General features: G+C 35.9%; 1 protein-coding gene across 4 annotated transcripts in view; it reads left to right on the forward strand.

The window, feature by feature from the left end:
- The window catches only part of PPP3CB (protein phosphatase 3 catalytic subunit beta), a 56844-nt gene that overhangs the window by 7226 nt on the left and 34277 nt on the right, over window positions 1-15341 (forward strand). For all 4 annotated transcript variants that reach the window (XM_077124945.1, XM_077124943.1, XM_077124944.1 and 1 more), the window contains exon 2: window positions 15128-15328. In XM_077124945.1, the coding sequence (XP_076981060.1) occupies window positions 15178-15328 (151 nt within the window). In that variant the 5' untranslated portion in view covers window positions 15128-15177. The remainder of the gene's footprint in view (window positions 1-15127; window positions 15329-15341) is intronic.

Raw genomic sequence — 15341 nt, forward strand, 5'->3', positions numbered from 1 at the left:
AGAAAGAGGGAGATGTCCAGGATCATGGTTTAGAGGGAAAGACTATATATTTGATTTTGGGCATGTTAATTTGCAATCTCTTGGAACATCTAAGGGGAGAAATTTGATAGTTGAATATGGATCTGGTGTTCAAGGGCAAGTCTGTACTGAAGTGATCTGTTTGGGAATCCTCAAAACATAGGTGCTAGTTTAAGCTGTCGATATGAATGAAATCACTGATTCAGGGTAGTATGTCAGAAGAGGGCCAAGGACAGAACCCTAGGGCACACAGACATTATAGAAACAAAAAAGCACTAGAAGACCATGAAATAGGCCAGTTCAGTATATATGAGAAGAAAACCATGTGAATGATTTCAAGAATCCAAGGGAGGAGAGGGTTACAATGTAGAGGAATGAGAACAGAAGTCAGCTGAGGAAAATGGATAAAAAGTTAGGATATCTGTTGTAGGCTACTCTTCTAAGAAGCATAGTTATCAAAATAAGGGTTATTTATAGCAGAAATTAAAGAGATGAGGAGTAAGGGTTGCTTGTTTTAATTGTTTTTGAGATTGCAGATTTACCTATGCTTATCTGCTCAAAGGAAAGATCCAAAAGACAGTAGAGGTAGAAGAAGCAGAACAGGGGTATAGGGTGGGAGATGATTGAAGTGGGGAATGGAATTTAGATCACAAATAGAATGTTTGTTACAGGATAGAAGGAACACCTAAGACAGGAAGAAATGTAAAAATGGATACTGGTATAGATATGGATAAAGAAAGGCAGGAAAGTGGAGTTTAGGATAGGAAGGGCCTCAATTTTTTCTGAAATTGTATACAAAATCAGTTACTGAGAAAGGGATAAAGTGAGTGAAAAAGCTAAAGAAATGGGAGAGGACATAGACTAGAACATTTGGTAGGATTGCTGGGAAGTACCAAGGACCAGTTATTTTGGAAATCAACACTTTGTAGTAGGTGTGGGTGATTTTTTTTAAATATCTTTATTGAGAAATCGTCACACACATACAATGCATACATAGTGTACATGCAGACATGCAGTGGCTCATAAGATCATCACATAGTTGAGTATTCATCACAATGATCATTTTTAGAACATTTGCATCACTCCAGAAACAAGAAGAAAAAGCTCGTATGTCTCATACCCCTTACCCCTCCTTCTCATTGACCGCTAGTATTTGAATCTACCCGTTTTTATGCTTTATCCCCCCTATTATTTATATATTTTTACCCTTTTTTATTTTTGACTTTTTATTGTATAGTATAGCATACATACAAAGCAAAGAAATAAGAAAGCAATAGTTTTCAAAACATTCTTCAACAAGTAGTTACAGGACAGATCCCAGAGTTTGTCACCATATGATCCTTTCAGATTTTTCATTCTAGCTGCTCCAGAATATAGAAGGCTAGAGGGCTTAAATATTTTATCATCACAGTCAACTTTTTTTCCTTCTTTTTTTTTGTGAAAAATAACATATATACAAAAAACTATAAATTTCAAAGCACGGCACCACAATTAGTTTTAGAACATATTTCAGAGTTTGACATGGGTTACAATTCCACAATTTTAGGTTTTTACTTCTAGCTGCTCTGAAATATGGAGACTAAAAGAGATATCAATGTAATGATTCAGCATTTTTTAAAATTACAAAAATTTTCTAAGTCATCTATCCATACCTTGGATAAAAGGAGGATCAATCACAAGGTTTTCACAATCACACGGTCATACTATAAAAGTTATATAGTTACACAATTGTCTTTGAGAATCAAGACCTGTAGAACAGCAGTTCAGCTAGTTCAGGTACTTTTCTCCAGCCACTCCAGTATGCCACAAACTAAAATGGGGTATCTATATAATGCATAAGAATAACTTCCAGGATAGCCTCTTGACTGCAGTCTCTCAGCCACTGATATTTTATTTTGTCTCATTTCTCTCTTCCCCCTTTTGGTCAAGAAGGCTTTCTCAATCCCATGTTGCCTGGGAGATTTACACCCCTGGGAATCATGTCCCTTGTAGAGGGGAGGGCAGTGAGTTCACCTGCGGAGTTGGCTTAAAAAGAGGGCACATCTGAGCAACAAAAGAGGTTCTCTGCAGGTGACTCTTGCTCTGGGTGATTTTTTTTTAAATTTTTATTAATAAAATCAATCAACATACAACACAAACATTCTTAATGCATGAACATTCCATACTTGGTATGCAGTCAGTGGCTCACAATATCATCACATAGTTGTATATTCATCACCATGATCATTTCTCAGAACATTTACATCACTCCAGAAAAAGAAATAAAAAAAAAAACCTCAAACGTACCCATTACTCCTCCTTCTTTTTGACCACTACCCAATTTATTTTAACATTTGTTTCCCCTATTATTTATTTATTTTTAATCCATATTTTTTACTCATCTGCCCATACTAGAGAAAAAAGGAGCATCAGAACAAGGTTTTCACAACCCCACAGTCCCTTGCGAAAGCTGTATCATTTTATAATCATTTTAAAGAAGCGTGGCTACTGGATCACAGCTCTATGGTTTCAGGCACTTCCCTATAGCCTCTCTAATACACTTTAAACTAAAAAGGGGTTATCTGTATAATGTGTAAGAATAACCTCCAGGATAACCTCTTGACTCTATTTGAAACTCTCAGCCACTGATGCTTTATTTTGTCTCATTTCTTTCTTCCCGCTTTCAGTTGAGAAGGTTTTCTCAATACTTTGATGCTGAGTTCCAGCTTGTTCTAGGATTTCTGTCCCATGCTGCTAGGGAGGTTTACATCCCTGGAGTCATGTCCCACTTAGAGAGGGGGAGGGCAGTGAGTTTGCTTGCCGTGTTGGCTGAGAGATAGGCTGCATATGAGCCACAAAAGAGGTTCTCTGGGAGTGACTCTTGGGCCTGATTTTAAGTAGGCTTAGCCTTTCCTTTGTGGGGATATGTTTCATATGGACAAACCCCAAGATTGAGGGCTCACTCTATTGATTTTGTTGTCCTCACTGCTTATGAGAATATGAGGCCTTCTCCATATGGGAAGGTTGAATTTTCCCTTTTTCTCATCACTCCCCCAAGGGGACTATGCAAATACTTTTTTATTCACTATTCAAATCACTCTGAGATTTATCAGGGCATCACTCTGGACAAACCTACAAAATCTCATGCCCTACTCAAGGTTCCATGTACTTGTGGTGTTCAATTAAACTGTCTATATAAGTTATGTTAGGAGATGCACTAGTTAAAACATAAATTTTGTGTCAAATAAACATTTTTTGCTTTAGTCTCACACATAAGTTAAAGTTTTAAAATATGAATTGCCATCTATTTTCAACACCCTGCAATATTGACATTCCTTTGTTCTTCCTCATGTAAAAACATTTTTAATAGTGTACATTTAGTCACTATTATTGTATGCTGTAGGCATTCCTAGATTATACCATCTCAGTCTTTATTGTCTGTGTTTCCTTCTGATTTCATTTGTGTCCCCAGCTCTCCTCCCTCTATCATTCTCTCATTCAGCTTCATTCAGTGTACTAACATTATTGTATTACAGTTAGGTAGTATTGTGCTATCCATTTCTGAATTTTATCCATTTTCTGAAAAACAATCTGTATCCCTTCAGCTCCATTACCCAGTACCTATCTGGGTGATTTTAATAATTTTATTTTCACCACTCAGGTTTAGATGCTAACTCATCCAAGTATTGGGGATTTGCCTGTTAGGTATAATAGAAGGTCCAAGGGCAAGACGATTCATGATGTTGTTTAAAAATATGTGAATGATGGAATAGCTTCAAAATTGTAGGGAGTAAAAATAGCCAGAAGGAATTGATAAAGAGGGGCTGTCCAGGTTCTTGACATAATTAAAGAACAATGAAGAAGGAAGAAGAAGTGAAACTGGAAAGATAGGAGGTTTTGATCATGGAGTGAGAGATTGGCGTTCAAGATTTCAGAGGTAAAGCTGTAATTATGACCAAGGCTGTGAGGAGTTGAAGTGTAGTAGAATTCAGGCTTCTCAGTTCTTAAGTTTGGAATAATCACAGAAGTGAATAATGATGGTGTGGGACTTAGAGTGGAGAAGGCTTATGACCCAGGAACTTGAATTTAGGATAAATGTGAGAGAGGACCAGAAGTTCAGTAGATGATATGGACAAGAGTAAATTAGCTAGAAGACATGGACCCCACAGGAGGAGGCACTGTTTTTTTCAGGGGAGTGATGAAGTGGACCTAGTAACTGCTAAAAGAAATCTGAAATCTCTGCTGAGAGTAGTGGGTTGTGGAAGAATGAGCAGTGACTACTTTGAAAAGATTGGGATGTAGTATCTTTCAGAGCAACCAAGTTTTAATTAAGCTAGGGAGATGAAGGTAGCATTTTCTGAAGGACTAGAGTGTGTGAGTATGTGTGTAGGAAGGAAGGAGTGGATTTATTAATTTTTTTTAGTCTTAAAATGGGAATTCTAGATGGCTCAGTGAAAATGATTGGGAGGGGAGAAAACAGCCAGAGAATGGCATGGAGTGAGGGAAAGAAATACAGAACAAAATTCAGAAGTATAGGTGACAGGAGGAACTTTATTTTTGTATAGTTGACAGGGATAACTATGATGGGAAACATGGAATTAACTGACCTCACGCATCTGAATGATACTTTGGAGTTAAGTTTTTCAGGTTGCTCCGACTGCACCCCAATTGGTTTCGGAGACCTCTTAGGGCCGAATAAGCTTTACCTCTGATATGATAGTGTGAAGCCTTTACTTGAAGTAAAGTAGTCGAAGTATAGCATTGGTTGAATTCCAGTATTTCTTATCCAATGATAGAATCAGTAAGAGGGTTTCTGTACCACCCAATCGTGATCAATCGGTGTCTCTGGTTTATATTTTTAACTTCTTAAATTAAAATTTTATTAGGCCTGGATTTTTAGCTACTAAACAAGAAATGTAAGTGAAAATACCTTGTGAATGTTATTAATAGCTATACAGATATGTCCTTCATCCAAAGTTTGAGTGAAAGGAAAATTTTCGACAGAGCAGTTTGGTCAAAACATATATTGCTTTATCAGGTTTTACTAGAATTGGTGATTTGGGTGCCCTTGAAGTGATTTTGTAGTTCTTTCGGTTGTCCTGGCCAGTTCTCCATTACTGCTTTTCAGTTATTGGTCATTTACATTTGATCTGGTTTTTCCTTATCACTAATATAAGAAAGTAGGAAAAATAGTCCAAAACTAAAGAGAAAAAATAGAGGGAAAACCCTGGAAGAACACATAAAAAAGAAAAACTCCTTTCAATGCCCGAAAATTAGAGAAATGGACTTTAAAATGCCTTAGAAGTTGCAAAACAATATTGTAGTTAAGAATATTAATATTTAAAATAAACAATAAGGGGAGCAAATAAAATTTAAAATAAATTGAGTAGATTGAAATACTATTGATCAATGAAAGGGAGTAGTAAGGGGTATAGAAAAAAAATGGGAACAAAGCTTAAAATATATGGGTTAGAGACTTCCGGAGAAGATGGCGGCTTAGTAAGACGCGCAGGTCTTAGTTCCTCCTCCAGAAAAGCAACTAAAGAAACAGAAACAATACAAAACAGCTCCCGGAGCCACGACAGAGACCAAAAAGACAGCGTACCCCATTCTGGAACGGCTAAACGGGCAGGGAGAATCCGCTGCGGTAAGATACTCGAGGGGCGCGTGTTTTCCCGGCCGGGGCGGCTGGCTACTGGGGTCCCCTCCATGCCCGTGGCTTCCCGGTCTGACTGGGAATGTTGGATAGCGGGGCCCTCCCGCCACCCTTGGCGTCTCGGGCCAGCTGGGCAATTTGGACCAGCACTCCCCCAAGCCGCGGCGGCCGGCGACCCCCCCCTCCACGCGCGGTTTCCCGGGCCGACTGCAAGATTCGGATTGGCAAGTTAAAGGAGCCACAGCATCTTTTACTGGTGGGCCCCGCAGACAGACGAGCACCACGAGCGCCACCTACTGGGCAGGAAAAGAAAAACAGAGCCCAGAGATTTCACAGAAAAACCTTTCAACCAGCCGGGTCCCACACCCAGGGAAATCTGATCAAATGCCCAGACACCAGCAGAAAATAATGGATGACGCTCGGAAAATTGAAGATATGGCCCAGTCAAAGGAGCAAACCAATAGTTCAAATGAGATACAGGAGCTGAGACAACTAATGCTGAATATACGAACAGAAATGGAAAAACTCTTCAAAAACCAAATTAATAAATTGAGGGAGGACATGAAGAAGACATGGGCTGAACAAAAAGAAGAAATAGAAAATCTGAAAAAACAAATCACAGAACTTATGGGAGTGAAGGACAAAGAAGAAAAAATGGAAAAAACAATGGATACCTACAATGGTAGATCTAAAGAGACAGAAGCTACAATTAGTGAACTGGAGGATGGAACATCTGAATTCCAAAAAGAAACAGAAACTATCGGGAAAAGAATGGAAAAACTTGATCAGGGGATCAGGGAACTGAATGACAATATGAAGCGCACAAATATACGTGTTGTGGGTGTCCCAGAAGGAGAAGAGAAGGGAAAAGGAGGAGAAAAACTAATGGAAGAAATTATCACTGAAAATTTCCCAACTCTTATGAAAGACCTAAATTTACAGATCCAAGAAGTGCAGCACACCCCAAAGAGAATAGACCCAAATAGGCGTTCTCCAAAACACTTACTAGTTAGAATGTCAGAGGTCAAAGAGAAAGAGAGGATCTTGAAAGCAGCAAGAGAAAAACAATCTGTCACATACAAGGGAAACCCAATAAGACTATGTGTAGATTTCTCAGCAGAAACCATGGAAGCTAGAAGACAGTGGGATGATATATTTAAATTACTAAAAGAGAAAAACTGCCAACCAAGACTTCTATATCCAGCAAAATTGTCCTTCAAAAATGAAGGAGAAATTAAAACATTTGTAGACAAAAAGTCACTGAGAGAATTTGTGACCAAGAGACCAGCTCTGCAAGAAATACTAAAGGGAACACTAGAGTCAGATACGAAAAGACAGAAGAGAGAGGTATGGAGCAAAGTGTAGAAAGAAGGAAAATCAGATATGATATATATAATACAAAAGGCAAAATGTTAGAGGAAAATATTATCCAAACAGTAATAACACTAAAAGTTAATGGACTGAATTTCCCAATCAAAAGACATAGAATGGCAGAATGGATTACGACCCAGCAATACCACTGCTAGGTATCTACTCAAAGGACTTAAGGGCAAAGACACAGACGGACATTTGCACACCAGTGTTTATAGCAGCATTATCTACAATTGCAAAGAGATGGAAACAGCCAAAATGTCCATCAACAGACGAGTGGCTAAACAAACTGTGGCGTATACCTACGATGGAATATTATGCAGCTTTAAGACAGACTAAACTTATGAAGCATGTAATAACATAAGATGGACCTAGAGAACATTATGCTGAGTGAGTCTAGCCAAAAACTAAAAGACAAATACTGTATGATCCCACTGATGTGAACCGACATTCGAGAATCAGCTTGGAATATGTCATTGGTAACAGAGACCAGCAGGAGTTAGAAACAGGGTAAGATAATGGGTAATTGGAGCTGAAGGGATACAGACTGTGCAACAGGACTAGATACAAAAACTCAAAAATGGACAGCACAATAATACCTAAGTGTAATGTAACTATGTTGGAACGCTGAATGAAGCTGCACCTGAAATATGGTTTTTTGTTTGCTTGTTTGTTTGTTTGTATCTTTTGTTTTTGTTTTTTTCTTTTTCCTTTTATATATATATATATTTTTTATTAGTATTATTTTCTCTTCTCTATATTAACATTCTCTAACTTTTTCTGCTGTTTTGCTAGTTCTTTTCCTAAATCGATGCAAATGTACTAAGAAATGATGATCATACATCTATGTGATGATACTAAGAATTACTGAGTGCATGTGTAGAATGGAATGATTTCTAAATGTTGTGTTAATTTCTTTTCTTTTTTTTTGATTAATAAAAAAAAATTTAAAAAAATATATGAGTTAGATGGAAATACTAGTGGTCAGTGAGAGGGAGGGATAAGGGGTATGGTAGGTATGAGTTTTTTCATTTGTTTTTCTGGAGTGATGTAAATGTTTTAAAAAATTATCATGGTGATGACTATGTTATGATATTGTGAGCCATTGATTGTACAGCATGTATGGAATGTTTGTATGTTAAGAATGTTTGTGTTTATATGTTTTTTTGTTTGTCAGTAAAAAAAGAAAAATATTAATTTTGGGTGGAAAAAATTTTGACCTCCCCTCTCCCACTGTTCTTTTCCTGTGGCCAACTTATTTTTTATTTTTTTGCAGTAATACAGTTTTTGTTATAGCTGTTCATTAAAATGTTTAATAAACATTTGTAAAATAAAATTTGCAAATGTTTATATATTTTTAAAAAGGTACATTTTATTGCCAGATAATAACTATTTCAGACAGAACTATGATAAGAGAAAAATATCATTTGCTCAATTTGGAGAATTTTTAAGACTAGGGTCATTGTAACTGGAAAAGTAAAAATTTGAAGCTTTTATTTGGTTAATTCACTTTCCATTTCTCTGCATTTTGAGGTGAATATTTTCTAAAGCAGAAAATTATTATATTTCAGTGATGGCCAACTTATTTTAAGTCAAATTCTATTTGGTCAGTTTTCTTTTACCTGGTTGGAATACCTGTGCAGCTTTTTCCAGCTGCCAAACAGCATTATTCATGTCCTTTTTTTCTTATGTTCTTGTTTTGAAATATAAAAATATGCCTTGAGTTTAAAAGAAGTGAGAAAGTATGTGTCTACAAATAACTAATGCATGGGCATGGAGTCAGCATCTACTTTTTTGTTTGTTTCAGGTGAAAAAGGGTTGACTCTTCATTCAAAAAGGGTCAGTTCCTTTTTGTGATTTGTAATGAAGCATGCACAGCAAACATGAAAACATGCAGTACAACTCATGTCTGGCTGAGGGGGGTGGAGGGTTCCTGGGTTTTTTTTTTTTTTTTTTTTAGGGGGGGGGTTGTTTAGGAGAATCTGTGTTTTGAACAGAATTCAATCATGAATGAAATTATGTTGTTGATTGTTGGGAAGTATATTTGGTCTAGGATGCAGTAGCCTAAATCAAATAGTATGTCTTTTTTTCTATCTCTGGAATAGAGTGATAAAAAGATTTTCTTGGCCTGATGACAAAAATAATATCCTATCTTAATATCAGGAATTTATGCTTAAGAAATATTTAACCTAATTTCAGTAATGTCACCAAAGCTACTTTTGGCTTGTTTAATAATGAATTCGTTAATTCTGTTTTTAAACAATTGTTTTACTGATGGGACATGTTTGGTTATAGCATGTATAATGGTTTGTTTAATCTTCGGTTAGGAAAAACATTTTAACTGAAGTTTTAGTTTTGTTAAAATATAGACATAATTTGTTTTGGAGAACAAAATGAATTTTAATGCCTTGAACTAGGTTCAGTAGAAAGTCATGGGTATAAATGTGTTTCTAATGAAGAGAAAATAAGCAAGTTCAAGTTTTGTGTTACTGAGCATCAAAAAATGTTTTAAAAAGACAGAAGGGAGTAGTGATTTCAAAGTCTTTTTTTTTTTATTATTGTGAAATAATATAACATATATACAAAAAAGCGATAAATTTCTGAGTACATTTTAACAAATAGTTATAGAACAGATTTTAAAGTTTGGTATGGGTTACAGTTCCACGATTTTTCATCTTTTCTTCTAACTGCTCCAAGACACTGGAGACCAACAGAAATATCAATAAAATGATTCAGCAGTTATATGCATTTGTTAAATCCTATCTTCTCTGTTATACACTTCTTTCTCTTTAAATACATATATATAGATAATAGCAGTAAATTTCAAACTGCATCACAACAATTAGTTGTAGAAAAGATTTCAGAGTTTGGTATGGTTTACAGTTCTGCAAATTTTGGATTTTTATTTATAGCTGCTCTAAGGTACTGCGGGCTAAAAGAAATATCAGTATAATGATTCAGCACATACTCATCTGTTAAACCCAACTTTCACTGTATAACCCCACCAATACCCTTGATCTTTGTTCCACTCTTTAGGGGTATTTGGGTTATGCCTATTCTAATGTTTTCATGTTGGAAGGGACTATCAGTGATTTCGAAGTTTTTTACAAATGGCTGACATCCCTCTGACTTAGTTGTTATCTCATGTCTGTGATTGAGTTCTTTAAATATTTTTTGCCTAGTATGAGAAATGATTATTCCTTGTTAGGTAATTGATAGAATTCTAACCTAGTCCCCTTTTTTTGTTACTTTAAGTTAAAATGTGAAGGAGCCATTGGTTCTATACATTTCCAGGTTTCTATATAATAATTGATAATTGCAATGATGACCCTGAAATATCATGAAAATACTTTATATTATATACCTGATATAACAGGAATTTTTTTTTCTGAGTTTTCTTTTTCAGAATAAAGGGAGTTGCCTTATATTTGAGACTGTACATATAACCCTTTTTTTTAAATTGTGAAAAATAACATATATACAAAAAAGTGTTAAATTTCAAAGTAGACCACAACAATTATTTGTAGAACAGATTTCAGAGTTTGGTATGGGTTACAGTTCCCCAATTTTAGGTTTTTCCTTCTAGTTGCTCTGAGACACTGGAGACTAAAAGAAATATCAATATAGTGATTCAGCAATCATACTCATTTGTTAAATCCTATCTTTTCTGTTATAACTCAGCCTTCTCTTTTGATCTTTCTCCCAATCTTTAGGGGTATTTGGGCTAAGCCCATTTCTAACTTTTTCACATTGGAAAGGGCTGTTGATAATATAGGATAGGGGGATGGAACTAGTAGATGTTCTGGAGAGGCTGGCCGCTCTGTGTTTCAGGACTTATCTAGCCTAGGAACCCATCTGGAGATTGTAGGTTTCTGGAAAGTAATCATAGTGCATGCAATCTTTGCAGAATCTCAGATAAAACCCTATGAGTTCTTTAGGGTTGACAAGAATGGTTTTGGTTAGGTTTTGCAAACCGTGTTAGTAGCAATATCTAGCGGAAGCTTGCATAAGAACACCCTCCAGAGTAGCCTCTCGACTCTGTTTGAACTCTCTCAGCCACTGATACCTTATTTGTTACAATTCTTCTCCCTCTTTTGGTCAGGAAGGCATAGTTGATTCCACAGTGCCAGGGCCAGGCTCATCCCTGGGATTCATATCCCACATTGGCAGGGAGACTTTTACTCCATGTCCAATGGAGGGCTGAGGGTAATGGTTTTCCCTACAGAGTTGGGCTTAGAGAGACAGAGAGGTCATATCTGAGCAACAAAAGAGGTCCTCTGGAAGTAACTGTTAGGTGTAACTATACAGTAGACTAAGTTGCTCTGCTATAGAAATAAGCTTCTTGAGAGCAAGCCTCAAGATCAAGGCCTACTAACTTGGGAGTCCCTAATGTTCGGGAGTCCCTAACCCAGTATCAGGGTTTTCCTGGTGGTAAAATGCAATACTTCCATGTTTTCTCTCCTATCCCTCAAGGGACTTTGCCAGTACTCTTTAATTACCTCGTCAGCATACTCTGGGATGTATCTGGGCATTACATTAAGCTATACAGAATTACAAGCCCTCATTCCCATCCCAGGCTCCATGTGTTTGGGTTGCTTAAATGATCTATCCAGACAGGTTGAGTTAGATTATGTACTAAAGAAAATTTAGATTCTGGACAAAATAAACCTTTCTTCCTTTGGTCTCATAGAGTAGGTGAAGTTCTAAAATACAATGTCTTCCTTGTCCCCGTATTTTTTTTTTTTTAAGACTTTTATTGATAAATCTTCACATACATAACATCCCCGACATGGTATATAATCAGTGGCTCACAATATCATCACATAATTGTGTATTCATCACCATGATCATATTTTAGAACATTTTCATCACTCCAGAAAAAGAAATAAAAAGAAAAAAACCCTCATACATACCATACCCTTTACCCCTTCCTGTCATTAACCACTGGTATTTCCATCTACCCAATTTATTTCACCCTTTGTCTGTCTTATTTTTAATTTATTCTTTATCCATATATTTTTAGTTATCCATACCCTGGTTAAAAGGAGCAACAGATACAAAGTTTTCTCAATCCCACAGTTACATTGTAAAACTTATATCTTTATACAGTCATCTTCAAGGATCAAGGCTACTGAGCACAGCTCAACAATTTCAGGTGTTTCCCTCCAACCACTTCAATACACCATAAACTAAAAGGGGATGTCTATATAATACATAACAGTAACCTCCAGGATAATCTCTTGACTCTATTTGAAATCTCTCAGCTACTGAAACTTTATTTTGTCTTATTTCTCTCTTCCCGCATTTGGTTAAGAAGGCTTTCTCAGTCTCATGATGCTGGGTCCTGCTTCTTCCTAGGAGTTCTATCCCACGTTACTGGGGAGATTTACGTGCCTGGGAGTCATGTCCCACATATCGTTGCCCCTGTATTCTGATTTACCTTAGTCCCGACCTAATCGGCTTCATTCTTCTATCTAATTGAAGCCTGATCTCTTTTTCAATTTTTTAAACAGTTGTATGTGGTAATGCTGACTTTCAGAAGTATAGAACTCCTACTCTGATTCTTAGGTGTCACACAGGTGACTTTTGGGTGAACCCAAACTTTCAGGGAAATAACCAGGTTATACATACTTAGCACAGCCCCTCAAAATCTAGAAATAACAATTACCACCATAGACTAAATGTGATTGCTATAAAAGTTACAGTCTAGGCTCAAATTTGCTTATAAATACTTTCTTGTACATACACTCTTACTAAAAATTTTTCTGTTGGTTCATTTCGAAAAACAAAGCACTTATAAATAGTCAAATGTGATTACTTTGTATAAATCATAAATATTCACTACCGGAGAGGAAAAAGCTAACTATTGCATTATTGGGCAAATGGCAACTTGTGGTTTGAGATAAATTTGCAGTACCTTTTTTTTTTCACCTTAAAAGTTTTATTTTATTTATTTTCCTGGTAAGATGGACATTAGAGTAAACCTCTGTTGCATATCATGTTGAAAACAATGACCATGACTGAGTGCTCACTGGATGGCAACTGATTACTCGTTTCATTTGCGCTTCGTAATAACCTCATGTGGCCGGTGTGCTTATATATCCTCAATTATATATGATGGACTGAAGCTTAAAGAGTTAAGAAATGTGCCTGATGTCATACAATAAGTGGCAAAAACCAGGATTCAGTGTTTATAATCGTATGCTATTTGAATCTGATTACATTTTGTGAAGATTCATAGATTGACAACTTACTCTTCTGACATTGCCCTCTACTTACCCTTTAGTCATAATGGATTGTACTAAGATTCCCAAAGCAGAGGCATTCCAGGTGACTAATATGGCATTATATATACAGTGCTTCTCACAATTTAATGTGCATACAAATCACCTGAGGATCTTATTAAAAATGCAGATTCTCATTCTGTAGCTCTGGGGTGCATCCAAAGATTCTGCATTTTAACAGGCTCCCAGGTAATGAAAATACTGCTAGTCCAAGGACCTCATTTTCAGTAGCAAGAGCGTGTAAGAAAAGAGTAGCCTGTGTGAGAGGACCTGGAAAAGAGTCTCAGCCAGATAGCAATTGAGTTTTTCTTTTTACAAAGTCCCCTAAAATTTTCTCATTTGTAAAATATGGGCAGTAATAACAAACTTGCCTACCTCATAGAACTGTTTTGATGATCAAATTAGATAGTGCTTTATAAAGTGCTATCATCATTAACCCGAAGCTCAAACTGCTTCAGTTCAAAAGCCCTGAAGCCTAAATTTGCAGTACATTTTATACATATTTAAAATGCTGTATCTCTTCCTGGCCCATGCACTTCTACCCCATCCCCCCAAAAAAAGTCAGCAAAGTCACTTGGAAAGAGAATGAAATGTGACTGCCACCATACAGCATTAAAAAAAAAAAAGGTGTTTCTCAAACAACTTAGATCAACGTGAACATGATTTGCTTTTGAAAAATGTGTTCGGTAACTCGAAAACTGTCTCTAATGATAAGGTATACATTGATGTTGAAGATGTGCATCAAGATTATGAATGAAAGTTTTGTGAAACATGAATGTAGAGAAAAAGCAGTATTTCTAAATTATCGTGATTTATTGTTATTTTAAATCTATATGTGTACATAAATCAATTTAAATTTTATAAGTAAGAATTTTGTTATTTTATCTATATCCCTGAAAGTTTATGTTCAAGTTGGCTAGAAAGCATTGTTTTATATGTTGTTATTAGGAATATAGTGGGTGACCTTTTGTTTGAGATCTTTCTTTTTTGTTTTTTAATTCATTCCTCTAATAACTCTCAATGAAGAACATGTTATTATCTGGAGAAAAGAAAGCTTTTTTTAAAAATATTTTTATTGTAAACAACAAACAAACATTCTTGACATATAAACATTTTTGACATGGTTATAATCAGTGACTCACAATATCATCACATAGTTGTGTATTCATCACCATGATCATTTTTTTTTGAACATTTGCATTTCTCCAGCATAAGAAAGAAGAAAAAACTCATACATGCCATCCCCTTACCCCTCCCTCTCATTGACCACTACTGTTTCAATCTGCTCAGTTTATTTTAACCTTTGTTTTCCCTATTATTTATTTCTTATCCATGTTTTTTTACATCTGTCCATACCATAAATTAAAGGAGCATCAAATACAAGGTTTTCACAATCACACAGTCACACTGTAAAAGCTATATCACTATACAATCATGAGATCTCTTTCTTATTCAGGTTTATGTGTTATTAAATTGTATTTATTGTACTACATTTAAGGTGAAGAAGTATGTAGTAAATTTTGAGTGTTCAGCCAAAAAATGTTTTAGCTTAAAGAGATAAGCTTTAGTTATCTGGAAAAAACTTATTATTTTATGAGACAATTCATTCCTTTAATAATTCTCAATGACAAGCATGTTATTACATGAAAAGAAAGCTCTTTTAAAATTAGCACCTATTATATGTTGAGTATTCCTCTAAACAAATGATGAAGAAACAAAACTTCTGCTTTTCAGTTTTTACTCTGATTTTTCTAGGTCGTTGATCATTTTTATGTTAAAATGTCAATGATTTATTTTTTATTAATTTAAAAAATTGCAGCTGTCCCTTTCCCCCCAACACATCGCTTGACATCTGAAGAAGTATTTGATATGGATGGGACACCAAGAGTTGATGTTTTGAAGAACCACTTAGTGAAAGAAGGTCGTGTAGATGAAGAAATTGCACTTAGAATTATCAATGAGGGTGCTGCCATCCTTCGGAGAGAGAAAACCATGATAGAAGTAGAAGCTCCAATTACAGGTACCATGCAATT

The sequence above is a fragment of the Tamandua tetradactyla genome, chromosome 13 (assembly GCF_023851605.1).
Source record: "Tamandua tetradactyla isolate mTamTet1 chromosome 13, mTamTet1.pri, whole genome shotgun sequence".
Lineage (NCBI taxonomy): Eukaryota > Metazoa > Chordata > Mammalia > Pilosa > Myrmecophagidae > Tamandua > Tamandua tetradactyla.